The 23,780-nt window shown below is 35.2% G+C and overlaps 4 protein-coding genes across 5 annotated transcripts; 2 read left to right on the forward strand and 2 right to left on the reverse strand.

Annotated features, from left to right (window-relative positions):
* Window positions 1–1,765: 1,765 nt before the first annotated feature.
* On the forward strand, window positions 1,766–3,719 carry LOC107014112 (probable xyloglucan galactosyltransferase GT11). The gene has a single exon (XM_015213974.2). The coding sequence runs from the start codon at window positions 1,870–1,872 to the stop codon at window positions 3,604–3,606; it is 1,737 nt and encodes a 578-aa protein (XP_015069460.1). The 5' UTR covers window positions 1,766–1,869; the 3' UTR covers window positions 3,607–3,719.
* Window positions 3,720–5,392: 1,673 nt separating this feature from the next.
* LOC107015257 (vesicle transport v-SNARE 11-like) lies at window positions 5,393–9,194 on the forward strand. The gene is made up of 6 exons (XM_015215473.2): window positions 5,393–5,553; window positions 5,777–5,898; window positions 7,155–7,213; window positions 7,298–7,486; window positions 8,387–8,557; window positions 8,777–9,194. Exons 2-6 carry the CDS (start codon window positions 5,805–5,807, stop codon window positions 8,927–8,929), a joined length of 666 nt encoding a protein of 221 aa, XP_015070959.1. The 5' UTR covers window positions 5,393–5,553; window positions 5,777–5,804; the 3' UTR covers window positions 8,930–9,194.
* Window positions 9,195–9,846: 652 nt separating this feature from the next.
* LOC107014708 (two-component response regulator-like APRR1) lies at window positions 9,847–16,468 on the reverse strand. The gene is made up of 6 exons (XM_015214745.2): window positions 15,705–16,468; window positions 14,713–14,874; window positions 14,491–14,624; window positions 14,057–14,224; window positions 12,630–12,726; window positions 9,847–11,343 (listed from the first exon to the last, which is right to left on the reverse strand). Exons 1-6 carry the CDS (start codon window positions 15,838–15,840, stop codon window positions 10,379–10,381), a joined length of 1,662 nt encoding a protein of 553 aa, XP_015070231.1. The 5' UTR covers window positions 15,841–16,468; the 3' UTR covers window positions 9,847–10,378.
* Window positions 16,469–19,275: 2,807 nt separating this feature from the next.
* On the reverse strand, window positions 19,276–23,450 carry LOC107013043 (protein NEN1). 2 transcript variants are annotated; one of them, XR_001456121.2, is made up of 7 exons: window positions 23,046–23,449; window positions 22,730–22,887; window positions 22,028–22,074; window positions 21,460–21,523; window positions 20,185–20,816; window positions 19,537–19,843; window positions 19,276–19,387 (listed from the first exon to the last, which is right to left on the reverse strand). XR_001456121.2 is itself a non-coding variant. In XM_015213028.2 (6 exons), exons 1-6 carry the CDS (start codon window positions 23,323–23,325, stop codon window positions 19,609–19,611), a joined length of 1,416 nt encoding a protein of 471 aa, XP_015068514.1. In that variant the 5' UTR covers window positions 23,326–23,450; the 3' UTR covers window positions 19,276–19,608. The 2 variants fall into 2 exon arrangements, 1 of the variants encoding a protein (XP_015068514.1); XM_015213028.2 differs by having other exon boundaries at window positions 19,276–19,843; window positions 23,046–23,450.
* Between the last annotated feature and the right edge of the window lie 330 nt (window positions 23,451–23,780).

Genomic DNA, 23,780 nt, shown 5'->3' on the forward strand with positions numbered 1-23,780 from the left:
CAACTTCAAATCTTATAAAATTTTATTTTCCTATTTTTAATTTAAAATAAATAAATAAATATATAATCCTAAATTAACTTGAACTCTGAATATCTATTCCTACATAAACTCTAATTCTTAGGAACCAGATATATTCTACTTATAATAACATTAAAAAATTAAAAACATACAAATATAAGCAGAAAAAGATATACGAATGTTCAACTTTAAAATTAATGGACGCACAACAAAAAAAAAATTGAAGAAAGACCATTTAAAATAAATAAACCAATTTAAAATAAGTTTAGAATAAATCTGAAAATAAATAACAATTTTATTATTAAGTTAAATAATACAGTGTCCAAAAAATTAAGTTAAGTCATATTAAAGTCAATAAAGCGACCGTGCTAGAACCACGGGATTCGAGGGGTGCCTAACACCTTCCCCTCGGTCAACAGAATTCCTTACCCGAATTTCTAGTTCGCAGACCAATAAAATAGAGTCAAATTTCCTTTTGATTAGGGATTTAAATAAGGTGACTTGGAACACCAAAACTCAATTTCAAGTGGCGACTCTGAATAATAATTATCTCTTTTCAAATTGTCACTTTAATTGGAAAAACTCTTTTTTCTTTCAAAATCAAAAATAAAAATATATTTTGAGAAAAAAAAGGGGGCGTGACAATATTCATATTCATTTGTTCTTGCCGGCTTGTCTTAACTTTACCATGTGCAATGTGCCTAAATTACCATTTAGATCCCATCAAAGTACAAAAAATAAATAATAGTAGAGTATTATTTTTTATGCACATTAAGTGTGTCCAGATCCTTAAAAAATTGACAATATATAGCCTAATATCATATTAGACTAATAGGTTGATTAACGTCATATATATAGGTTTGTTTGTAAAGGGATTATCTCAATCAAAAATTTTAGATATTAACTCGATATTCGATGTTCCATACATATCTTTTCTAAATTGAGTTGCAGTCGGTACACAAATGATGATATTCTTGTTAATTCAGTTGGTTAAATTTATCTGCAAAACTAAACATAAAATTCATCAAATTAGTTGTAAAGATGAAATTTATTAACTCATAAACTATCAAAGATAGAATTTAAAGAGAGGTTCAAAAGTGGTTAGATTAGTGATGGGCCTTGGGCTACTGTGATACACAACTTTTCTGAATTAAATTTCTAAAATACATTCTTTATTGCAAGATGTTCGTCTACCCGCCGCCTTCGGTCAACTCAAACAAGAGGCCAGGAAGGACATTGTTGAAGGCTCACTGAGTGCTTCTAGGTTAAAGGGAAGCACTAGACTCACTCAGCCGACCGCTCTACCACTGAGCTACTGAGGAACAACAGGAGATTCGACAATAATGGCTGTGGATTAAAGTTGATTGATTCCTAAGTTGGAACCTTAGGCCCCCCCCCCCCCGAATCCGATTTATTTGGATCAATAGGGAGAGTAGATTATGATGGTGTTTTACGACCACCCGTCTTCGTTTTCCTATTCATAGGTTTGTATCAACTAAGTCTCTGTCTACTTCCCACGAGTATTTTTCGTATATGAGACTATTATTATAAGTTGATAACATATGAATTTTAATATGTGAGACTTTTTAAATATACTTTATTATATTTAATGTCAAATGATTAAAGATTAATGTTTAAACAAACGTGGTCCAATATTAATTGAGTGAGTGATTAAACTAATCCTATGAATAGTCCAAACAGAAGAAGCATTTTTATAGCATCTTACCGCCCTCTGTTATCTGCCAAAACATCAATTTTTTAATTTTATTTTTCGTCATGGTTAAAGCCAGAAAACACCTTTGCTTAATAGAAAAAAAAAGATAATTAGATCAAGAACATTTGTAAAACAAAATGGATAACTCCCTCACAACAAGGTCTCGCAATAAATTTTGGTTTGTTTTCTTTTTTCTATTTGTTTCTTGGTACTTATTGCTTTATGGAATTGATTGGTCTTCTTTACCTGGTTTTGTAACAACGTCACGATATGAAGTAAATTCAATTGAATCCTTTCGTCCACCTCCTCATCATGAAAATGTTAATGTTAGCTCCAATTTCAATGCTACAAGTGTTGATGATGATAATGCTAGCAACGAGACGACGCGATCCAAGGAGGAAGAATCATTGTCTAATGAAAATGATAATGTGGTAGTACCTGATTTGGAGGAACTCCAGAAGGAATTGGAGCCTTTGTTAAGAAAAATGGAACCTCCAAAAGAAGAGAAAAAGATTGAAAAGAAAGTTGAGAAGAAGGTTGATAACAAGGGAGGAAAATGTGCAGGACGATATATATATGTTGCAGAAATACCTAGTAAGTTCAATGAAATTATGTTGAAGGAATGTAAATTGTTGAATAAATGGGAAGATATGTGTCAATATTTGGTAAATATGGGGCTTGGTCCTGATCTTGGAAACCCTCAAAGGATTTTCATGAACAAAGGTTGGTATACTACGAATCAATTTTCGTTAGAAGTTCTGTTTCATAACAGAATGAAACAGTACGATTGTCTAACGAATGATTCTTCAGTAGCATCAGCAGTTTTCGTTCCATACTATTCAGGGTTCGATGTTGCTAGGTACTTATGGGATGATTTCAACACATCAATGAGGGATGCTGGTGCAATTGAGGTCGCGAAGTTTCTTAAGGAAAAACCTGAATGGAAGACAATGTGGGGAAGAGATCATTTCATGATTGCTGGTAGAATTACTTGGGATTTTAGGAGAGGTATTGAGGAAGATGCAGCTTGGGGGAACAAGTTAATGTTGTTACCTGAGGCAAAGAACATGACTATCTTAACAATCGAATCGAGTCCTTGGAACAGGAATGATTTCGCGATTCCATATCCAACCTATTTCCATCCTTCAAGTGACAGTGATGTAGCACAGTGGCAGAACAGGATGAGGAAGTTAAGGAGGAGGGTGTTGTTTTCATTCGCGGGTGCCCCACGTCCTCAACTTGAGGACTCAATAAGAAGTGAAATCATGGAACAATGCTCAGCCACGAGGCGTAAATGCAAGCTATTGGAGTGTAAAGACTTACACAACAAATGCAACAAGCCTGAACATGTAATGAGGCTGTTCCAAAGTTCAATTTTTTGCTTACAACCCTCAGGGGATTCGTTCACTAGGAGGTCTACTTTCGATTCAATTTTGGCTGGTTGTATCCCAGTGTTTTTCACTCCTGGATCCGCGTATGTCCAATATATATGGCACTTGCCAAAAGATTACACCAAATACTCAGTGCTCATACCGGAAGATGATGTTAGGAAAAAGAAAGTGAGCATCGAAAATGTACTATCTAAAATACCAAAATCACAAGTAGCAGCAATGAGAGAAGAAGTGATAAAGCTTATACCAAATGTAGTTTATGCAGATCCAAGAACAAGATTGGAGACAGTTAAAGATGCATTTGATTTGGCAGTGAAAGGGGTTCTTGGAAGAGTGGATGTAATAAGAAAAGAGATGAGACAGGGCAAAAATTCAAGTATGGTATTTGATGAAGAATTTAGCTGGAAGTATCATACATTTGGGACATTACAAAAGCATGAGTGGGATAGTTTCTTTTTGAGAACCAACAAAGAGAAGTACTAAATTATTTGTCAAAATTCTTGCAAGTTACTTGTATGTAGTTTCTAGCTTGCTAGTTTAATGTAAAGTATGTATTTTATCTCATATTTGTTGTATACCCTATAGAGTTTTTTTTTCTTCTTCTTTTAATTTTTTTTATGAGGTTTCGGTTGACATGGAAGTTCTCCTTGTCTCTTTAAAAGACAAATACGATTCTCGAATATTCAAGTCGTGTTTTTAATTTGTCAAAATTGAATCCTCTAATAAGTATACTCTAGTGATAACAGTTTGGTCTTTCCTAAGAGCTCATATCGATCTAGTTTGCCCTTGTGAGGTTGTATTTATGTTTTTAAGGATTGGTTGTTCGCTCATTAAAGTGGTACATGGGTTGAATTTCTTTAGAGCATTGACAGGTCTTACCCTAGTACAAGAGGATCGAAACAGGTACACCTATAATTTCAATTATCGTATCCATAACAAATGAAAAAACATTTAAGCAATACCTATTACAAAATTTCATACTTCAACATGTAGATGAAGATGATAATGCTTTTAGTTATACAAGTTATTGTAAAGCAAGAGTATCCGTATGGATCCTCCCTTGTCCTAATATTATGTCTTCTAACAATAATATAAGATGTCTTAAGGAGCCAACAAACAAGATAACAAAACAAATGTTACAAACAAATACTTGGGCCCAACAAGTGTGGACTGTCGAGCAAGCCCAACACATTCAATTGAGAAGGACATGAGCTACCTAACAATTTACTCGGTAATTCGATAAACTTTATATATCATAAACGGATTTTGAATTTAAATTTGATTATTTAGCATCGTTAGTACCAAATCCATTGGAAGTATAAAATTTGTTAGTTTTTCACTATATATTAATACTTTTTGTAAAAAAAAAAAGCTTGATTTTCATTAAAATTCAACAAGAAATAAATCCACTACCATGAGCAACATAAACATAACTAGCACTACTGTGAAACATAGACACGTCACACTAGAAAACGAGGAAAAAATGACTTATAATTTGAACTTTTATTTTTTAGAAGTGATAGTCGCCTGATTAACTTATTTATTTTTCACTCTAATTAATATTTACTTAATTACTTTAGAATATTGCTCGTTCTACATACTTACTTAGAATGATTTATCCCCCCCCCCCTTTTTTTTAATAATTTATCTTGTCCACACTCAAAAATAAAGTATTTATGTAATATTTATTGGAAACTTACATAAATATACGGTAATAACAAAATATTTACCATTTATAGCAACAATATTTTTTTTTTCAGTTGAGCAGTATTAATTCATTCATAATACAAGTTAATATATATTACAAAAAATAATTTATTATTCACATATAATATAAGTTTTAATCATGTATGATACATTTATCACACATTTTAATAAATTTATAATACAATGTGTCAAATTTTTACCAAACAAACATAATATATTTCAAAAAACAATTATAATTCATATATATTGCATACATAATTCATTTTTAATTTATATTGCAGATTTAACATAATATTGCTATAAATGGTAATAAATAAAAGTATCGCTACAATCAGTAATTATTTATTAAAATGTACCAATTTTTTTATACAATTTTTTCATATTTTCAATTTAATTTAAATGATAATAAATAAAAAGTATCGCTAAACTCATTAATTATTTATTAAAATGTACCAATTTTTTTTTAACGTAATTCTTCCATATTTTCAGTTCAATTTGAAACGTGCGATCAATTATTATTTTTTCAGACAAAAGGGAGAAAAACTTTTCGAGGGTAATAAAGTCTTTTCGGATATGTTTTGCTTAGTGCTTGAAGGGTCTCCTATAGGATAATCATTCTATTATTCGCGATTGTTCCCAAAAGACCGTGTCAACGAAGTTCCGACTAATTCTCCGATCGCCGACCGGCCGGCGTATTTGTCTCCTTTCTCCGATCAATTCAAGGTGCGTATCGATCTTCTCTATGAATCAGTAGAATGATCTAGTTGTATTTGCGAAATTATCGTATCTTTAGGGTTTGATTTGTTCGGTTATCTAAGAATCATGGCTCCAGTCGATTCGAAGGATCACAATTTAGTGTATTGTTATTATTTTAAAGGAGAATCTAATTTAGGGAAAAAGAGATAGCTGAATTGGCTGAAATTTACGGTGGTTTTTTGATCTGAAGGTATTTGTGAACTTTGAGAAGGGGCAGAATGAGTCAGGTTTTCGAAGGATATGAAAGACAGTACTGTGAGCTTTCAGCTATTTTAACGAAGAAATGCAACTCAGCTACTATCCTAGATGGAGGTGAGAAAAACAGTCATTTCCCTCCTTTTCTTTGAAAGATGCTTTTGATGCATTCTTGTTCTCTTCTTAATAGTTCATGCATGATTTGGTTCCGATTGTCCAAGCCTTGGTGGATAAAGTTACTGGATACGTGTACTGGTGGAAGTTCAACAAGTACTTGTGGAATTTGTCGAGGAGGAGACAAGGCTTGTGGGCAAACACCACAATTATTAAAAAGGAAATTTCTGCTTGATTTTTTTATCTTTTAAATCTCAAAGAATATTTACAAGAATAAATAGCACTGCTCTTCATGCTGGATTACACAACATGTAGTGTAAAACCAATTTGTTTTTAAAAATGGAAATAAAATGTCTATCTGTGGTGGCTATAGCTTTTACTAAAGTTGGTTAGATTGTTTTGGGTATTCGGCTAATTATTTACTTTCTCATAGCTCGGTGTTTTCCTGCTGATCAGTTCTATACATTTTAACTTTGACAAATGGATGAGATTTTCTAACAACTGAGCAATTGGGAAGATTATGAAAAAGGTTCTTAATTGTGTAGAATGTTTAATTTTCCAAAAATGTGTAGTCTCTCTCTGCAAGCATTTCAATTGATTTTTGTGAAAAATACATAAGCTATTTTAGCTGGTGTTAATAAGATATCCAAAATGAGGAGTATAGAGTTAGCAATGGGAGGAGATATTACATGTGTGAGGTCAAGATAACTACTTTGCTTTTAGATACACATTAGGTAATTGGAGTGTCTGAAAGTGATTTTGGCATTACTCTTTATGTGTATGTGTGTTCCAGATGATATCACTACTGATATATTCTAATAATCTTTGACTGGCATCATACGTATCACTATTTCAGTACTGTTGTTTATGGGAGCAATTTGTAATAAGAAAGTCATAGTAATACAAATCCTGTAACTGGGGTGGACTATGCAGACGATAACATTCTCTTGATCTCGTAAAAAATGGACATAGTCTTGTAACATTCTCTTGACATAATTGTCCTGAAATCTACCCTTGAAAATGGTGTAAGTTCCATTTGAAACCTCTGCTGTTACTACTTGTTTTGGTGTTCTTCTGCATTTTTTACCATTAGGTCAGTTATTGCGTTTTTGTTGCTTCTGTTATTCCTCAATCGCAGGGCTCATTAACCTGAGATTTCTGTATTTCATCCTATTTTGGGCCTCTGTTAAGCTTTACTATTTGACTATTTAGCTCAGTTGCTTTTTAAAACTGTTTGTCTTTTTTATTTTAACTTGCAGAACAGAAGAAACAGAAACTGTCTGAAATAAAAGCTGGCCTAGATGATGCTGAAGCATTGGTAATTTGTAAGCTTTGGCTGCAACCTGTTTTTGCTTGTTTCTGAAATATTTTTGTTTATAATGCTCTTTTGTCCTTATTCCAGATTCGCAAAATGGACCTAGAAGCTCGGAGTTTACCTCCAAATGTTAAAGCCACACTTCTTGCCAAGTTGAGAGAATATAAGAGTGATCTGAACAACTTAAAAACTGAAGTGAAAAGAATCACATCAGGAAATGTAAACCAAGCTGCAAGGGATGAATTGTTGGAATCGGGAATGGCAGATGCTAACATGGTAATCCCCTTTCCCTATCGTGTTTTCAAGAGTCGAGCTAGTCCGTTAACGAAAGAACTATAAGCTAATCTTAATCCTTTATAGCTTACATAAGTAGATTTACATTCCCTTCCTGTTGAGTGTAGGCTGCTAGTTTTCAATTGCTACTTCAATCGTAATGGCATGCAGATAATTGTACTGTGCAGACTGACTATCATAATTTTCCAGACATCTGAACCAATAGTGCTTCTCTCACATTGTATTACTTTATTGGTTTACATTTCCAACTTTATCTTTGTGGTCTATCAATTTTAGGTTCTATTTTGCCCCCTCTTTTGTGTTGTTTGAATGATTTTTCTTTACAAGGGAAGTTTAACCAGTGTGGTGTCGTTTATGTCAAGAGCGAGAATAGCAAGTAGTGTTAAGCATTACGCCGTCCATTCCATTTTATGATAGAGGTATTCGGTTGGGCACAAGGTAAAAATAATTTGATTTTTACTATATTGGTAATATTGGAAAAGAACGTTAAATTAATAGTTGAAAATTAAATCTGATACAGCAACTGCTCATCGAGTTAAAATCTAAACATTAAATGAGCTTATAAGTTATAATCTTAAAAGTTGTGAAAGTGGTATAGAATATGATTACCTGTGGATGGTATCAAATACGTCTGGAATGTCGCATGAAGGAAAGAATATTCATATAAATTGGAAGGAGAAACATGAAGTTGTAAATTCCCCTATTGCAAGCTCGTTACTCGAGTCTTCTTATTGAATAAATATATCTTTTATCAATGTACTGTCAGGATATCTTATGCTAGACAAGTTGATATGTGATAGTGAAAACTTTCTCACATTTCGATTGACGCTTCATAGAAATTATGTTCTTGCTTGATCAAAATTTTGATCTAATGGCATACAGGTGTCTGCTGATCAAAGGCAAAGGTTGATGATGTCAACAGAGAGATTGAACCGTTCAAGCGACAGGATCAGGGACAGTCGAAAGACAATGCTAGAAACCGAGGATCTGGGGGTCTCAATTCTTCAAGATTTGCATCAACAACGTCAGTCTCTTCTGCATGCACATGACACGGTACACAATCTATTCATTTTTGTCCATCCTATCTGAACAGCCTATACAAACTATGAAACTAAGAAGTGGACAAACAGAGATTTTGATATGCTATTTTTGTGAATATTAAAAGATCATGTATTTTGATAAATCTAATTAAAGAAAGGTTTGTGGAATAAACTTGAGATAGACATGCATAATTATGTAAATGCAATGATCAGTAAGTTTCTTCCTTGGCAGCTTCATGGAGTGGATGATAATATTAGCAGGAGCAAGAAGATTTTGACTACAATGTCAAGAAGGATGAGCAGGAATAAATGGATCATTGGCACTATCATTGTTGTCTTGGTCCTGGCTATACTATTAGTTCTTTACTTCAAGCTCGCCCATTAGCACAATGGATGGTTTTCAGGATTTCTGCCGCTTCTCTTTTGTTACAGCAAAACATTTATCTTTGGACACACTGCTTCTGATTTCACAGTTAGTTGCCTCATTTGCGGTCTGTGTGGTGTGGTTTGGTAGTGTGCTTCTTATACTGGCAATTTTCATAATATTAATTCCCATGTTTGTCTGTTACTATGTTTGAATTTGGTGATTCATTGTCCAAAATGAGTAAAATGTATTTAATGTTATGCACCAATTTAGTCTCTTTCCCTTCTTTTCATTACTATCGTTCTTTGCTTTAGCCCACTCATATACCCCTGTTCTTCTTTGGACTTGTTATGGTTATCTTTCCAAAGGATTGAATCAGATAACAACCAACGAATTTTATCATCTTAGAAAAGATAAACCTTTTCAGATCTGAGTGTAAGAGTTGATTGCCCTTGTGTACAGTACTTGTTTATCCCCCTTGGAAAAATTTAGCATCTCTTATGAGGAGGATCCGTCTGTTATTGCTTAATGTCTTCTGTGCATATCTTCAGAAAACACTTGGGGTGTTAAAAGTGTGTATATACGTAGGTTTTATTTTTTGCAAAATAGTATAATAGGGTCAAGAGAAGGTAAATCTCAAATCTTGTACTTGAATAGTATGTTCTGAGATCATGCATTTTTGTACAAGTGGCCATTTTTCACCTGTGAAACTCATCTACTCTCGGTTGAACATGGGTCAGTAACGGTCTGCAAATACCACACCCTGTGTGACTATTTTGCCTATGGAAAGCTCTCCTGGTTATGTCCGATCCCAAAACTCACAATATTGTGTCAAGGCAAGAGGCTCTAACTACACCCTAAACAAAGTAAAACATGCATAACTTTCAGGTGATGCTTACCAATATGCCACCGTTATGGATAGAAGCAGCAAACAATGATTATACTAAGCTTTGGCTATATCTCAGAGTTGACCACGCAATCTATCTGTTACATACAGCTTCCATCTTTTGTTTTTTATATTGTAAAATTTAAAGCAGTTTTCAGAAAAAAATGTCACCGAAATCTCATTACCTTGTTCGACTGTGAAATCACTGGCTCTGGCCACCTCACTCCAAGATAGTTCCTAAATTCCAGTGACATTAGACAGGAAAAGCCAGAGCCGCTATTTTTCTCTTAGAATCTTGATTTTAGCTTTATACATTTCCTTGTTAATATAGTGAGATATGATGATGAAAAGCAGTGGGATCAGGAGGATTTTTTAATTTTTCATTGCACAACTGATCATGCATGTAGACAAAGTCTCTGAAGGTAAGTTGAAAAAGCAAGCCTGTTCCATTTGTTGGCATGTTGATCAAAACTGAAGCATCATTCCTTCTGCATTTATCCTCAAGGTATAACAGCTTTTTGCAATGGTATTCTGAGAACACGAGCCATTCATTGACATGGAAAACTACCAAAAGATTGCAATCATCATAGACACATCGATGGATCATCCTCGGGTGAATCAAAGTTTCCAGTTTGTTCCTCCTCATCCTCCTCTTCTTCATCAACATCATAATCAGCTGACGCAGGATGCCCATTAAGATCCACATTCACACCATTGACCTTCCTTACAAACTGTCCTCTCACACGAGGTCTCCGTTCTGCCAGCTTTTTTCGGTTAACGTACCTGATCTTCTTGTCAAAACATCTTTCCTTTCTCTTCTGTCTAAACTTCAACAGTGCGGCCTTTCTACGATCAACTTTGCTCCACTTACCTTCAGCCGAAGGCGAATTTCCAATTGTGGGCCATTGATGTGGTGTTGGCATTTCGCCAGGTCGTAAGCATAGGCCCATAGGGTAGCAAGGAAATGATGACATCCCATGCATATGAGGGGGACATGGTGGCATATGATTGTATTGAGGTGACGCAGCTGAATTAGCATGGTTGTGGAAATCTTGCAGGTTCTTCTGATACATTTGTGCTGATGGTGGCATCATGACTTGATTCATCGCTCCAGGCATAAAATAGGAATAAGCATTTTGAACGTGAAAATTCACAGTATCACGCTGGGCTTCATTGTGCAGAGACATGTACGCCTGCGAGAACTCCTCCATCTTTGAGTTCCTCTGCTGCGGTAATTCTAGTGATAAAGGGGGAGTAGAGGACCTTTCCATGGAATACGAATCTGGTAAACTGTTACTACTTGGATAGTCATCAACATGTGAATGATTTTCAACTGCATCTCCATTAACTAGCATTTGAGTTTCAATCTCTAAATGCCCTACAGCTGCATTGGTCTTCCCTTCCATCCTTGGTTGGTGAGCCACATTTTCATTGGTAGAGATCATTCCTTGGTCATTGCTTTTAGGCATGCCTGATTTGACATAGGTAAAGAATGCCGAGGACTCACCTATCTTCAGTTCACTCTTCTTAGGAAATGAAGAAATTCGTCCTGTTCAATAAGCATAACATTAAACTTAAACCCATCTGTAGAAATAGGAGAGGTTAATCTCATATTGTTATAATTCTCAGAAGCATACCAGGCAAAGCATACCCATACTAATCAATTTCCGGGTCTGTTACATATACTAGAGCACAGAGATTACCATTGAAGTTGCTTATTAAAGAACTCATTTAAAAGGGCTATTTGAACACAAAAGTTTAAAGGCATTTGTACGTCCGTTAACAAGTACTCAATGATTGCCCTAAACCATTCCAACAACAAGATACCCACTGTAAACTGTAATCCAACAAGTGGGGTCTGGGGAGGGTAGGATGATAGTGCTCCCTACCTTTGTGGGGTAGAGAGGCAGAATTGCAAGAAAAATATGACAAGTAAAATAGCAATGCACAAAGAAAATGCAACAGCAGATAGTAATATACACAAGAATAAAGACAAGTGTACTAAATAGTACTACCAAATAAGAAGAGGAGGCTAGCCCCCTAAACCATTCCAATGATAAAATACGTCAAACTCAACTTTAGGCAAAGAAATACATGACCTACTCAAACTTTTCCTCAGCATATGCAAAATCTACAGAAGTAAGGTTTTCTATTACTTGTTTACACTAACACTACCTTACACATGCCTCACATTTCCACTAAATAGTTTATGCTCCATAATTTGAGTGTTAAAAAGACTAAATATGTTGCTCAGGCTCTCCAAGAACATTGTTGTACCTGTATCGGATCCTAAAAAAATGCACCACTTTTGGAGATTCGACAAACACCGATCAATATTTTGAGAAGTCCGGGCAACATATCACTGGCTAATGATTTCAGGCTAAAGTAACAGCAATATACACAAATACCTAGAAGATACCTTTCAAGCATGAAGAAAAATTGGAAAAACAGAATGATTTTAGGCTTAAGCAACAGAAATATACTCTAATGCCTCCACTTTTAAGCACCCCTAGAGCATGGAGGAAAGTGACAATGCAACCCGAGTAACAAGCTACACTTGTCTCTTCCTCCTTTGGGTTGGGGAAGAATGTCGCATGTGTATGGGCAGGAGGCCAAGTGCTGTATAGGTAACCTACTCTGTCAACCCAATGTTGCTTCCTTTAACAAATAGTACTAAACAAACTTGACAATAGAAAAAAAACTAATGAAAGGTAGTATTCACTTTCTAGAGAGATCAGTGAATCATTATGTTCCTCAGGTTGAAAATAATGGCAAGTAAATTGCATTACAACAATCAAGGAGATTGAATGACTTAAAGCCATATGAATCACTGACCTGTCTGTCGATTATTAGTTCCTGCCACATTATACTGACACTCAAATGGAACCACAACCAGAGTCTCTACAGCAGTAGTAGTGGTGGCAGCATTGATCTGAAAATATAGTAACCACGAAATGGAAATGCAAAACCATCATATGTCAGTTTATTCCTCTCTAATCAGGAAGGCAACTATTGCTGAATGTTAGAAAACAGTAACAAGTTCATAGATAGGCCTGAACAAAGGTTATTATATCACCATAGAATGTCAGAAAATTGCACTCCCAAGGATTTGCAATGTGAATATCGTTCTTTTAATCTTTGTATCAGATAATAATTTTTGACAAATAATTGTCAGATAATAGTAATGATTAAGTCTCAATAAAAAATCTGAAGGTTGGGTGTAAGGATGCAAAGAAGCCCCTTCACTCTTAAATTACTAATGCTTTCTCTCAGTCTGTTGTTTGTCACTTGGAATTGATGCAAAACTAACGTTCATTACAATTATTATATAGTGTGCGGAGCTGTTTGATCTGCTAGCAGGAATTAAATTGCTTTAGCAATTTATTTGGTTGTCAATAAATTGCTTTAGCATATTACCATCCTTTACAGTGGTCTGAAATTATTGTAAGATAAGCTCAAGAATTTGGCAGTTACAGCAGGGAAACAAGAAAAGAATATTTTAGTAAAGGGCCATGCCTATATCTGTTAATCACGACATATAAACAATAGCTTAAATCAGCTCATTATCATTAAGAAAGGAGGAAAACAAGTATTAACTCTATCTAAAAATTTAATAAACAGCACATTGACAAATGGAGGTAGACCCCAGAAGATGACCAAGTGGTTGCTGAGTGAATTTGTGCTGCAGCTAGAAAACATAATTTGCAAGTAATTTTCAAAACAAAAGGAGCTTCTGGTGCTTCCAGGAATTTATGTTCATCATCCAGGTATTGGGATATTGATGCTGCTAGTTACCATGAATAATTCCAAGAGATCTGAGTTTGGTCTGTGACCACACTAAACCATATTCAAATAAAAACCTATCTTGCTAAAGAAACCATAAGTATGTAAACCTAAAAGTATCACCCACATCAACACGATTAGTCAAAGGTCTGATGACAGTTCACCTTCCAGTTTCCCTGGAGGAGGAAACAGAGTGTGTCAACGGCAGCAGAGTGATGGCATTAAGTTTTGTAAATTTTTTTTAACTCCACACCACAACCAAGAAGTCACCCGTAAAATTTCATATACCACTTGGTTGTGTCAACTTTCAATTCTGAAGCCTCCACACTTTCAAGGCCTATCTCAAAATTACAGACTTACAAAAGAACAAGTCACTGATGCACACAAAACAGTCACCTTGAATACAGAGGAAATATGAAAGCACAATGATGAATTTTAATAGAAATGTTATGAAAATTTGGACTGCCATGGAAAATTACCTCATCTTCGAACTGAATAGACGGACATACTTCCAGATTGACACTCTTCCGGGACTTATCATCAGTATCATCAGAGAAAAGAGTAGTGCTATTTGTATTATGATCACTGGGGTCTGATATAATCAAATCAAAGTCGTAACTCAGGATGTTCTTCTCTGCTAGTCCAAGCTGTACATGCAACAAAAGAAATGCAAGGAACATTAAATGGATGTTTGTCATAGACCATATAAGAATCCAAAATTATAAGGTAGAGAAGTCCCTGCATGCAACTAAGGAAAATGATGTCAAAAATAAAAAGGGTTCAAACATTTTTTGTTTCTTCATTAAGAGCATGCACCTAGACCCTTCTATTACACTAAATCAACGTAAGTCTTTCAAGTAAGAGAAATGCAATTGCTAAGAAGAATTTTTAAGCGATCAAATAAAATACTTGCCATTTGCCTTCTTCTCCACATGTGAGTCCACAAGTTCAACAGCTCATTAGTGCGGAGAGGCTTCACAAGGTAGTCAGCTGCTCCAAATTTGAGGCACTTAACGACAATAGAAACTTCATCTTGTGACGACATCACTAAGAAAGGGAAAAAAACAACGAAATATTTTACTGCTCTTTCAGTACCGTCGAAATCAAGTTGTAATTTATACAAAGTTATGCTTACTGATCACAGGAATGCGTCGCAGTTCTTTATCCTTCATAATGTATTTCAACATCTTGTATCCTTTGGTAATAGGAAGGTCAACTTCAGAAAGAATGATATCTATATCAGGTCCTTCAGCATTCAGTGCATCAATCACCTGTCTGGGTGACCTCACTAAAGTCACTGAAAAGAAACAGTTACCACCATCAACACAAGAACATGCAGTGCTGCCTTAAAAAATATCATGTGTATTATAAGCCCAGTAGCCAACTGCAGACTAACCTAGGCGCAAAAAAAGAGTAACTTACTAACAGTACCACAAGCATCTTACCCCAGTCACTGTTAGCCCCCAGGTGTTCTCTATCCTTTAGTCTGTTTTCATTGTTCATCAATCTATTCTGAGATGGAAATTAATTAATACCAACTAAGCTAATATGTGCAAACTATTTCCTTTTTAAAGATCCAGTTCTACACTCCATTAACATTTTCTTCTCATTTTGTTGCGAAGGGGGAAGAACTGGGGATTGATGAACTTGAACCTTTTGGCAAAGTTGCAAAACTGAATTCTGCCCCACTCCTCCCCAAGACCTTCAATAATTAGATGAGTGAAATAAAGCCTCTATCACTATTATTACAAGACATCAACATTTAATTAGAAGTGAGCTGAGAGATAAACTGAATGAACATTAATTTTCAAAATGATCAAGGAGAAGTAACATGATTAGGTTGGAAAATCAGAGCTCATATTTGATAAAGCAAGTGATCTGTCATCTGTAAAAACACGAGAGTCCAATTAAAATTAACAAAACCATTCCACTCAAAAGTCAGAACAACAGTACTTATAAGACCTTAGTTCACATTAATCTACTACCTGCTTTAGGAGAAAAACATAAATCATCTCATAAAAAATTCGCATACAACACATCCATATTACTAACAATAATGGAATAAAAGAAAAAACATAAACTAGGAACTCAAAGAACACTAAAAACAAAAGCTGACTGAAAGATTACCTTGATAAGAACATTTGCACAAGAGTGTTAAAACTTCCTGCGAGCTACTGAGATCTTTATCACACAGTAAAATCCGCACTTTACTCCTATCAATGAACCCATCCCCACTCTTAATAATCTTATTCTTCTCCATCATCACCAGGAAAATACTCAAATCAACTAACTCCAAAATTCCAGCTCCAAACCCCCACACTCCCCCAATATCACAACTACAAAACCTCCATTAAAACCACTTCCATCTCTTCACTAATCACTACTAGTTAAATCGAAACTTAGGGTTTCTAATTCATCCGGTTTCATTAGCGGATCACCTAGACAATCTTATCCAACGCAAGTATATACATCCCGTTTCCTTGTCCTGTACTACACAAACAAGCAGCAAACTCTCCGGCACATCGGATACAATCAACAACCGGAAAAATACATAAATTCACAAAACATCACCATTCTCCGACCGATCCGTAGGCGCACGTTAGCAAGAAACTACTTCCGGTAAATCTGTACAACAATTCCTAAACCGATTCTACCTAACCTAGAGTAAAAGTCAAGTTAGCAAAAAAAAAAAAAAAACTCTTCTGGTTCGTAAGGTTGTGAGTGGTCGTCGAAAAGCTTCAGCTTTTTCTCAGGCCGACGAAAAATAAAATAATTTTAATATAGCACTTTTTAGGTAGATGGTTAGAGCTAAAGTGCGCTGTGTTTTAGGGGTAAAAATATCTGAGCCGTAGAATAAGGAAAGAATGAACGGTGACGATTGGATGAAGTAGGCGTAGGTGGCACGCGGCGTAAGATAGTGGAAAGTAAATTACGTGGAAAAGAAAAGTGAAAAGAAAAAGAGCAAAAAGGGCAAAAAGTGAGTGGGAGGATATTTAGGGGGTGTGGGAGGATATTTTGTTAGAGATAGAGGAGATGCCACGTCACATGGAGATCTGGTAAAGGCGTGTTTGGATGGTGAATTTGTTGAAAAAGGGAAAAAAAATATGTATAAGGGTTCTTATTGGTTATTGGATTTGGATTTTGGATTCGGGTCCCAAAGAAATAAGAAATTGGAAGGCCCAATTTTTCACACACGCGTATATATTCCTCACGTGTGAAACCAACTTGCCATAAATCTTCAACCATGTTATTCTTTTTCTGATCTTATCCATTCACATCTTCTTCTTTTTTTGTTTTCCTATATGTCATCGCATAAATAATTGTTCACTTATTACCCTGATGAGTTATTAGCTTTGAAAATATATATTTGATCAACTTAGAAAAGTTAAGTAAATGATTTATGTTCATTGATAATGAATTAATGAAACTAAATTAATTCATATTCATTGATTGATTGCGTTTCAAAAATAAATTAAATAAAGGTCGAATAGTAAACTTACTTAGTTTTTTAATACATGTGAAATTCAAAATGATGACATATAAATAGAAACAGAGGGAGTACCTTTTTAGAAAAGAATTGCACGAGATGAATGAAGTAGTTGAGAACTTGACATCTCAAGCGAAAGATAAATAATAGTGGCTATTTTTTTTAATATGTCTTAGCAATAAGAAGAAAGAATTTAGTTACGTGGATTATGCATCATGAGATTGTTATCTTTATTCCTCATTTGTTAGGTTAAAATGACTGAGTCATTTATAAACGTATAGTATATATAAGGGTGTTTTGAAAGTATATTATTTTATTGGTAATTTTTGTCATTGGCTCAAAGTTAGAACTAGACAATGATATCTTCACTTTTTTTTTCTGCTAGAAAATCCTAGAATTTTGTGCTCCAGCTAATGTCATTCTGTAAATTTTATTAGTTCAATTGCAATTTGTTATAACCCAAGTCACAATCCAATGGGGGCCTTAATAAACCCTACCATCTTAATAATCTCCTTCATTCCTCTAATGAGATATACATTCAAACAATTAACGTGAGATTGTCTAAAGGACATATTGCTTTTATCAACAAGTCCCCATAGTGTTAGCTTGTCTATGACAAGCAACTTGTCATTATAAATTTTCGTGATAAAGTTTTTTTTCGTAAATTTTTCAACTATTATTACGTTTTTTTTAAAAAAAAACCTAGATCTCTTGCTAATAATAGCTGAATGAAATCAAAATTGAGAAAACAAAGTGTGTTATTGACCATTGATGTAAGTTGTGGATTGAATTGAATGTAAGGTGGCTTCACACGTAAAGAATATGTATATAAGTGGTGGGGAAAATTGAGGCTTTAAATTAAATTTTGGAAGCGGAATCGAATTCAATAACCAATAAGAAACATTTTACATATTGCACCATGTGATCCTTTAATCTCGATTCTTCACAAATTCACAATTACACATGGCATCTCCTCTATCTCTAACAAACATATCCTCCCTAAATATACCTCACACTTTTCTTTTAACCTTTTTGATCTTTTTCCCCTTTTCACTCTTTTTTCTTCCTACTTTCCACGTATTATATTCTACTATCTTACAACCACATAAATTCATGTGTTCTATCTTCATCCCTATGAAATCAAACAAAATATATTCTTCAATGAGATGTTTTTTTTTTACCGTGCGAGGTGATTAGCTATAATATGATATAATTTTAATATATTGAGGATATAATTCTAGATGAAAAGGGATAAAAATCGAGAATGAAACTAAATGGTGATTAGCAAGTAGTCAAGTGACATCGTAGTATGTGTGAGGTAAGGGAATCTCGCTAAACTATAAGTTTGAAGAAGAGTTTTAGTTCGAAGGACAGGGAGAGAGGATGATCACTGAATTATTTGGCTCGACATAGAAAATTGAGTGACGAGAATCTGTTTTTATAAAGCCGTGAAACTTCTCCTCTTCATAGATAATAGAGAGACAAATTGATATATTTATTGAATTCGTAAGAACTAACCGCGGCTCAAATCCACAACTTTCTCCTTTGACATGGTAGTGCTTTGATGCTTTCCCTTTTTAGCATTATTATTTAGTAATCATGTTGTTCCTTTTTTTTACATGCTTTTTCAAGTCGAGAGTTTATCAAAAAAATCTCTTTTCATTATAACTGATAAGATTAGTGTCTTCTTGTATTCTATTGTACATATCATGATCTAATTTACGAGATTAGAGTATACATAAATCTTTTTAATAAGTAAGATTCCAAGAGAGCTTACCAGTTAACATGTCCTTTTCTCATCCTTCATTTTCATAACAATTATTTGTGCCAATATGCCTTTCCATTGCCTTTCATTCTTGAGAAAAGCTAAATAAAAGCAATTTAAAGTTTTTATGTGAGCTACTAGATAAATAATCATACAGCAAAGGACCACAGGGTGGCGTGCGGTCACGTGGCCGTTTGAGAGACGAAACTTACAAAACAATCAGAGCACCACATATTGTCTCACACTTACACATGACATAATTCCATAAAATGAAAAATTAAAAGCAGAATTAACAAAACAAGTAAAAGCTAATCCAAATTAGGAAAAGATGTTTGTATTATATTTTATTAGACAACAAGGTGAGAAAAGTTTAAATTATGGTGTAGTAGTATTATAATTGAAACATCATCCACTTCCCACATGCAAGTGGCGTTAAGAGACAAAAGTTGCTCAACAACAACTAAAACTATATACATGATGAAATCAGAGTATACGCAAATCTTACTCCTGTCTTTTCCTTGATGAAGCAAAAAGGCACAAAAGTTACTCAGTTGGTACCTAAAACGCGAGTTAAGGAGTAAACATTAGTTGCTTCTGTGTTTGGAAGCAGTTGATTTAAAAATCATTTACAAAGTCAAAGTATGACAAAGCTTTCATTTTGTCAATTCATCTAGCAAGAGACAGCAAATTAAATTTCACATTCTCACCCTAGACAGATTTCACAGCGATTATCTTGTGAATTCTCATAAACAGTTAAGTCAAATCTGGGATCTGAATTATCAGGTGGAATGTACAACCAACTTGTTTGCAACTAAGCGGATGCCAGCATTTTGTTGAACGTCATATGAATCCAATGAGAAGTAAGCGTCCACGAATGTTCCCGCTGTTATCAGGGATTCCAGTTCTTCCACATCAAATCTACTAAAGATCACGAGCTTCTCTGTTGTGGAAGATTCTTTCTGGTATATCTCGGTGATCCAACGGAAAATATTTCCATCTATAACAGTTGGTAAACTGCATGTTTACACATGTTAGAAGTTAGCTAATAGCACAAGAGGACTATTATCAGTAAAAAGAGATTGCTTGCTCCGATAAATCTGGTGTATTTCACAACTCTTATGTCCTAACTTATAATAAGAATCTTGGGATAACCTTAAAACTGAAGAACTCGTAAGTAACTCATGTAGTGACTCGATCGGGATAAGGGCACATAATTTGTTAGAAATCCTGAGGTGAGAAGGGATGATTTTTTTTTAACATGAACTATACATGTAAGAAAATGGCAAGCATTTTACCTGGTCTTGGAAAACTAAGCATATTAACTTGTAAAGGGGGAGAAAAAGATCTAAACTTACTTTAAACGGACAGTAGGATAGTTCATAAATCCAGGCTTTCTAGTTACCACAGGCCTCCACTCTGAGCTGCTACCTGAGTCCACAGATAGCTTTTGAGCTCGATCATCAACTACATCCAAGATTTTGCACAGGTCCGATGATGCATCAACCACAAAACTCAGTCGTGGCCAACCAACTTTATTAACATACTTCTTACTAATATCAAACCGCACCTTCATTCGTCTACAACAAACTAGTAGTTCACCATAGTCGTGCAATACTTGTATCTTCTGAGATCCACGATAAAAAGGGATAAGACTTACCGAGACAGAAGGTATGGAGATTTCATTTGGTTCTAAGAAGTCAGTCCAGCCAATGAAGCTCTCAGTTGCAGTTGTGGAAGATCCTGGAGAATATGAACCAGATTCATCTTCCATGACTTCTGACAGAAGGGATTCTTCCAATTCGTCCATGTTAAAAGGATTGATTTCTGCTGTAGATTCAACATGACTTTCTATCTTGGTGCTTGGTGAGGGTGTATCTGCACTGACGCCCGTCTTCTCTGGAGTAGCTCTCGCAATTGTTCGGCTTCTTGTAATAGCATTAGGAGACACCCAGCTATTCTCTGTAAATATGTCTGGCAGGCTGGATTCCTGCAGCAAAGTTCAGCCCAAACAGAAGTTAGAAAAGCAAATAATATCAAATCTGAGTTCATAACATCAACGTGAATGCATCCATTTAAGAATGAGCTAAGCGTCAGAGGGCCAATGGAAGTACCAGAACCAAAAGGAATGAAAATACAATAGGATCCAATCTGGGACACTGGATCAAAATCCAGACAAGTCTTAACTTTATTACCTGCAGAGCTTCAGTATTATATAAACATTTGATGAATTAAATTTTGGTCAGTCCACCAAAAGCCATTCTAAGGGTCATGACAGAGGCTCAGCAGTGGCAACCTGTCCTTTGACTATATATCAACACACGAAGTGTTGAACCAGTTAAGTTGTGACGAGTTGTACATCATATGTTATCCTAGTCGTCAAACTCTTGCCTTTGCCAGTAGTCAGCCAAAAGCCAACTCATATGGCAAGAAAGTAATTTTCAACGTTCCCCAACTTTTAGCGCGATGCACCTAGTTTAGATGTATCCCACTCAATATTAATGGCTGTCAAAGGACCCGACAAGGAACAACGAAAGTAACGTGACAAGTAATTAACTTTCAACACACCAACTTTTGCATCATCACCAATCATACAAACAAAAAACATTAGCTGTGATGGATGACTAGCTTACCATAAACAAGACAGTTGCACAGTACTTCAGCACTTCAAGATTCATTCGGACATCATCCAAACTCCTGAAAATAGTCGCAGGGAATATTTGCAAACTCAATATCATTTGAAAGAGTAAATCTTGCAATTCCACATAAAAGAAGCATCCAAAGTATCAAACGAAGAGCACCTTACATTTCCTACAGCAGCAATTTCACAGTTTTTAAATTGGAGTAACTAAAATCTGTTAGAATAACAAGAGTGACCATCTCAACCCCTGCTTCAACAAGGGCCAGAAAAAGAATGCTAAAAACACGGTGGTAACTTACATAACAAAGTTGAGGAAAACAAGAAAAAGAAGACATGAAGCAAACTGTATTTACATATTATATGATGCTTATTTAAGTATATTGAGCAAGAACAAGCACATTGAGAAATTCAAAAGAAGGAAAGAAGCCTAGACCATGTTGTCCAACCTACTAGTCAATAAAGGTACGCATCGCGATCAAAGAACAAAGAGCTCAAGTTACAAAAAAAATATTTTTCAACAAAGGGGAAAAGCACACACAAAAAAGGAAAAACTCTTTTACCTGTGTATTTGCTGTCCAAGGCCAAAATAAGTAGCAAGAGAGGCCAGCTGATGAATGAAATAAAAAAAAAACAATCAGCAGCCAACCCAAGAAAGTAAGAATCCATCACTTGTTCCCTTGAGGTTACATCCTATTTAGCAGAAGTGATCTGAACTGCAAGTGTAAAATGTCCAATATGAAGTGTAAAGTATGCTTGTATTAAACACTCTTGCTTGTTTCTCTGTGTCTGGTATCTAGTGATGGATACTTTTCCAATGTTCTCTTTTTTTAACTTCTTAATAAGACTAAAACAGAGTTTGCAGAAATAGAAGTTAGAACAGAATTACATTAATCCGTTTTACTAACCTAAGAAAAGTGAGATTTGAGAGGATGAAAATTATCAGACTTCCAAGTATGAAAAAAGAAAACCCGGAAGGTAACAAAAGAAAGTATATGCTCCTGATGACATGCTTCACAAAAATAGGGCAGTTTATTAGGCTAATATAAACACATAGTGGATGGAGTATTTGTAAACGAAGTCTTTTATTTCCGTTTCCTTCATTGTTCAGTGGCTTGAATAGAGAAAAAGATGTTGATAACCATTGAAGCAAACTCTTGCCAAATCTGATGAACAGAAAAATGCATCAACCACATTGATTTATTAACTACTAGTCCAGTAACTAATATTGCCTACTTTTCCATATAGGTGCAATATTTATATACCTTCATGTCACCAGCTCTCCTTCCAAATCTCTGAGTCAATAAGGCCAATGTATCAATAATTCCTTTCGGCTCTGGTGCTGGCTTATTAATCCCAGCAAATGCTTCCCGTATCCTGTGACAATCGAATTTCAGTATATTGTGGCCTGCCCATATTCTCCCTGCACAAACACATGACAAGCACATCAGCCCTTTGCTAATAAGCCATCCTAAAACTCAACAATCAAAAATACAGCTCAAAAACACTAAAAATGTATTAACTTTCAAATGGCACGTAGAAAGAGATAAAAACAGGGGAGCTGGTTGGTGTAAAGCTGACCATGGAGAATTTCATAGACTTTGTCAGCGATTTCAGCGAAGGTGGGAGCAGATGTGATTGCTTCCGGGTTAATGCCGTTACAGCGAACAGAGAGGGTGGGAATGAGGGAGAGATCAGTGGGTCGTACGAGGGTAGAATAAGTCTCTTGCTCGACGAGCTTCCTTGGACAAACAAGAATAGCCCCAAACTCTAAGATCGCAAATCCTTGTCCGGGTCGGGTCGGTACAGTAGTTTCAACATCGAAGAAGGCTACCTCCATCCTCTCATCGCCCATCATCATCAACTCCGAAAATCAAAAACTAGCAAGAAAATGGCTCTTGCTTCCGGCAGGTTTTATGTATATCAGATATGTATATAGACGTGCATGAGAAATATTTCACAGGGAACGAAGAAGCTTCCTTTATTTGCTTACTGATTTTGCAGGTTCAAAATTTTCTATTCATAGCCTATCCCGCCAACATTTTTATTTTCAAAATTTTCAAAAAATAAACAATTTATCACATTGAGACCCTTAATGAAAATAAACGAAGCCTAATACAGGATTTTATCACATATTATTTCCGAAAGTAATTTGATAAATTAAAAATATGTTTAATTTTTGGGCAGGGAGGGTATAAGTTATAACTGCTGATTGCTGAGCCATATTCTTTGTTTAGCGCGTCAAATGAATTACTACTATACTGTTAGTAGTTCAAACGTGTATGCCACGACCCAACCTTATTGATACGGTTCATT

The sequence above is a fragment of the Solanum pennellii genome, chromosome 3, assembly GCF_001406875.1.
Source record: "Solanum pennellii chromosome 3, SPENNV200".
Classification (NCBI taxonomy): Eukaryota; Viridiplantae; Streptophyta; class Magnoliopsida; order Solanales; family Solanaceae; genus Solanum; species Solanum pennellii.

Coding starts and splice junctions, on each gene's coding strand:
- LOC107014708 (XM_015214745.2), bottom strand. CDS start 15,840: ATGATGGAGAAGAATAAGATTATTAAGAGTGGGGATGGGTTCATTGAT. Junction 14,625..14,712: donor GCGACGCATTCCTGTGATCA/GTAAGCATAACT, acceptor TCCCTTTCTTAG/TGATGTCGTCACAAGATGAA. Junction 14,225..14,490: donor TGTGGAGAAGAAGGCAAATG/GCAAGTATTTTA, acceptor TTGCATGTACAG/CTTGGACTAGCAGAGAAGAA.
- LOC107013043 (XM_015213028.2), bottom strand. CDS start 23,325: ATGATGATGGGCGATGAGAGGATGGAGGTAGCCTTCTTCGATGTTGAA. Junction 22,888..23,045: donor AGTCTATGAAATTCTCCATG/GTCAGCTTTACA, acceptor GTGTTTGTGCAG/GGAGAATATGGGCAGGCCAC. Junction 22,075..22,729: donor GGAGAGCTGGTGACATGAAG/GTATATAAATAT, acceptor TTCATTCATCAG/CTGGCCTCTCTTGCTACTTA.
- LOC107014112 (XM_015213974.2), top strand. CDS start 1,870: ATGGATAACTCCCTCACAACAAGGTCTCGCAATAAATTTTGGTTTGTT.
- LOC107015257 (XM_015215473.2), top strand. CDS start 5,805: ATGAGTCAGGTTTTCGAAGGATATGAAAGACAGTACTGTGAGCTTTCA. Junction 5,899..7,154: donor AGCTACTATCCTAGATGGAG/GTGAGAAAAACA, acceptor TTTAACTTGCAG/AACAGAAGAAACAGAAACTG. Junction 8,558..8,776: donor TTCTGCATGCACATGACACG/GTACACAATCTA, acceptor CTTCCTTGGCAG/CTTCATGGAGTGGATGATAA.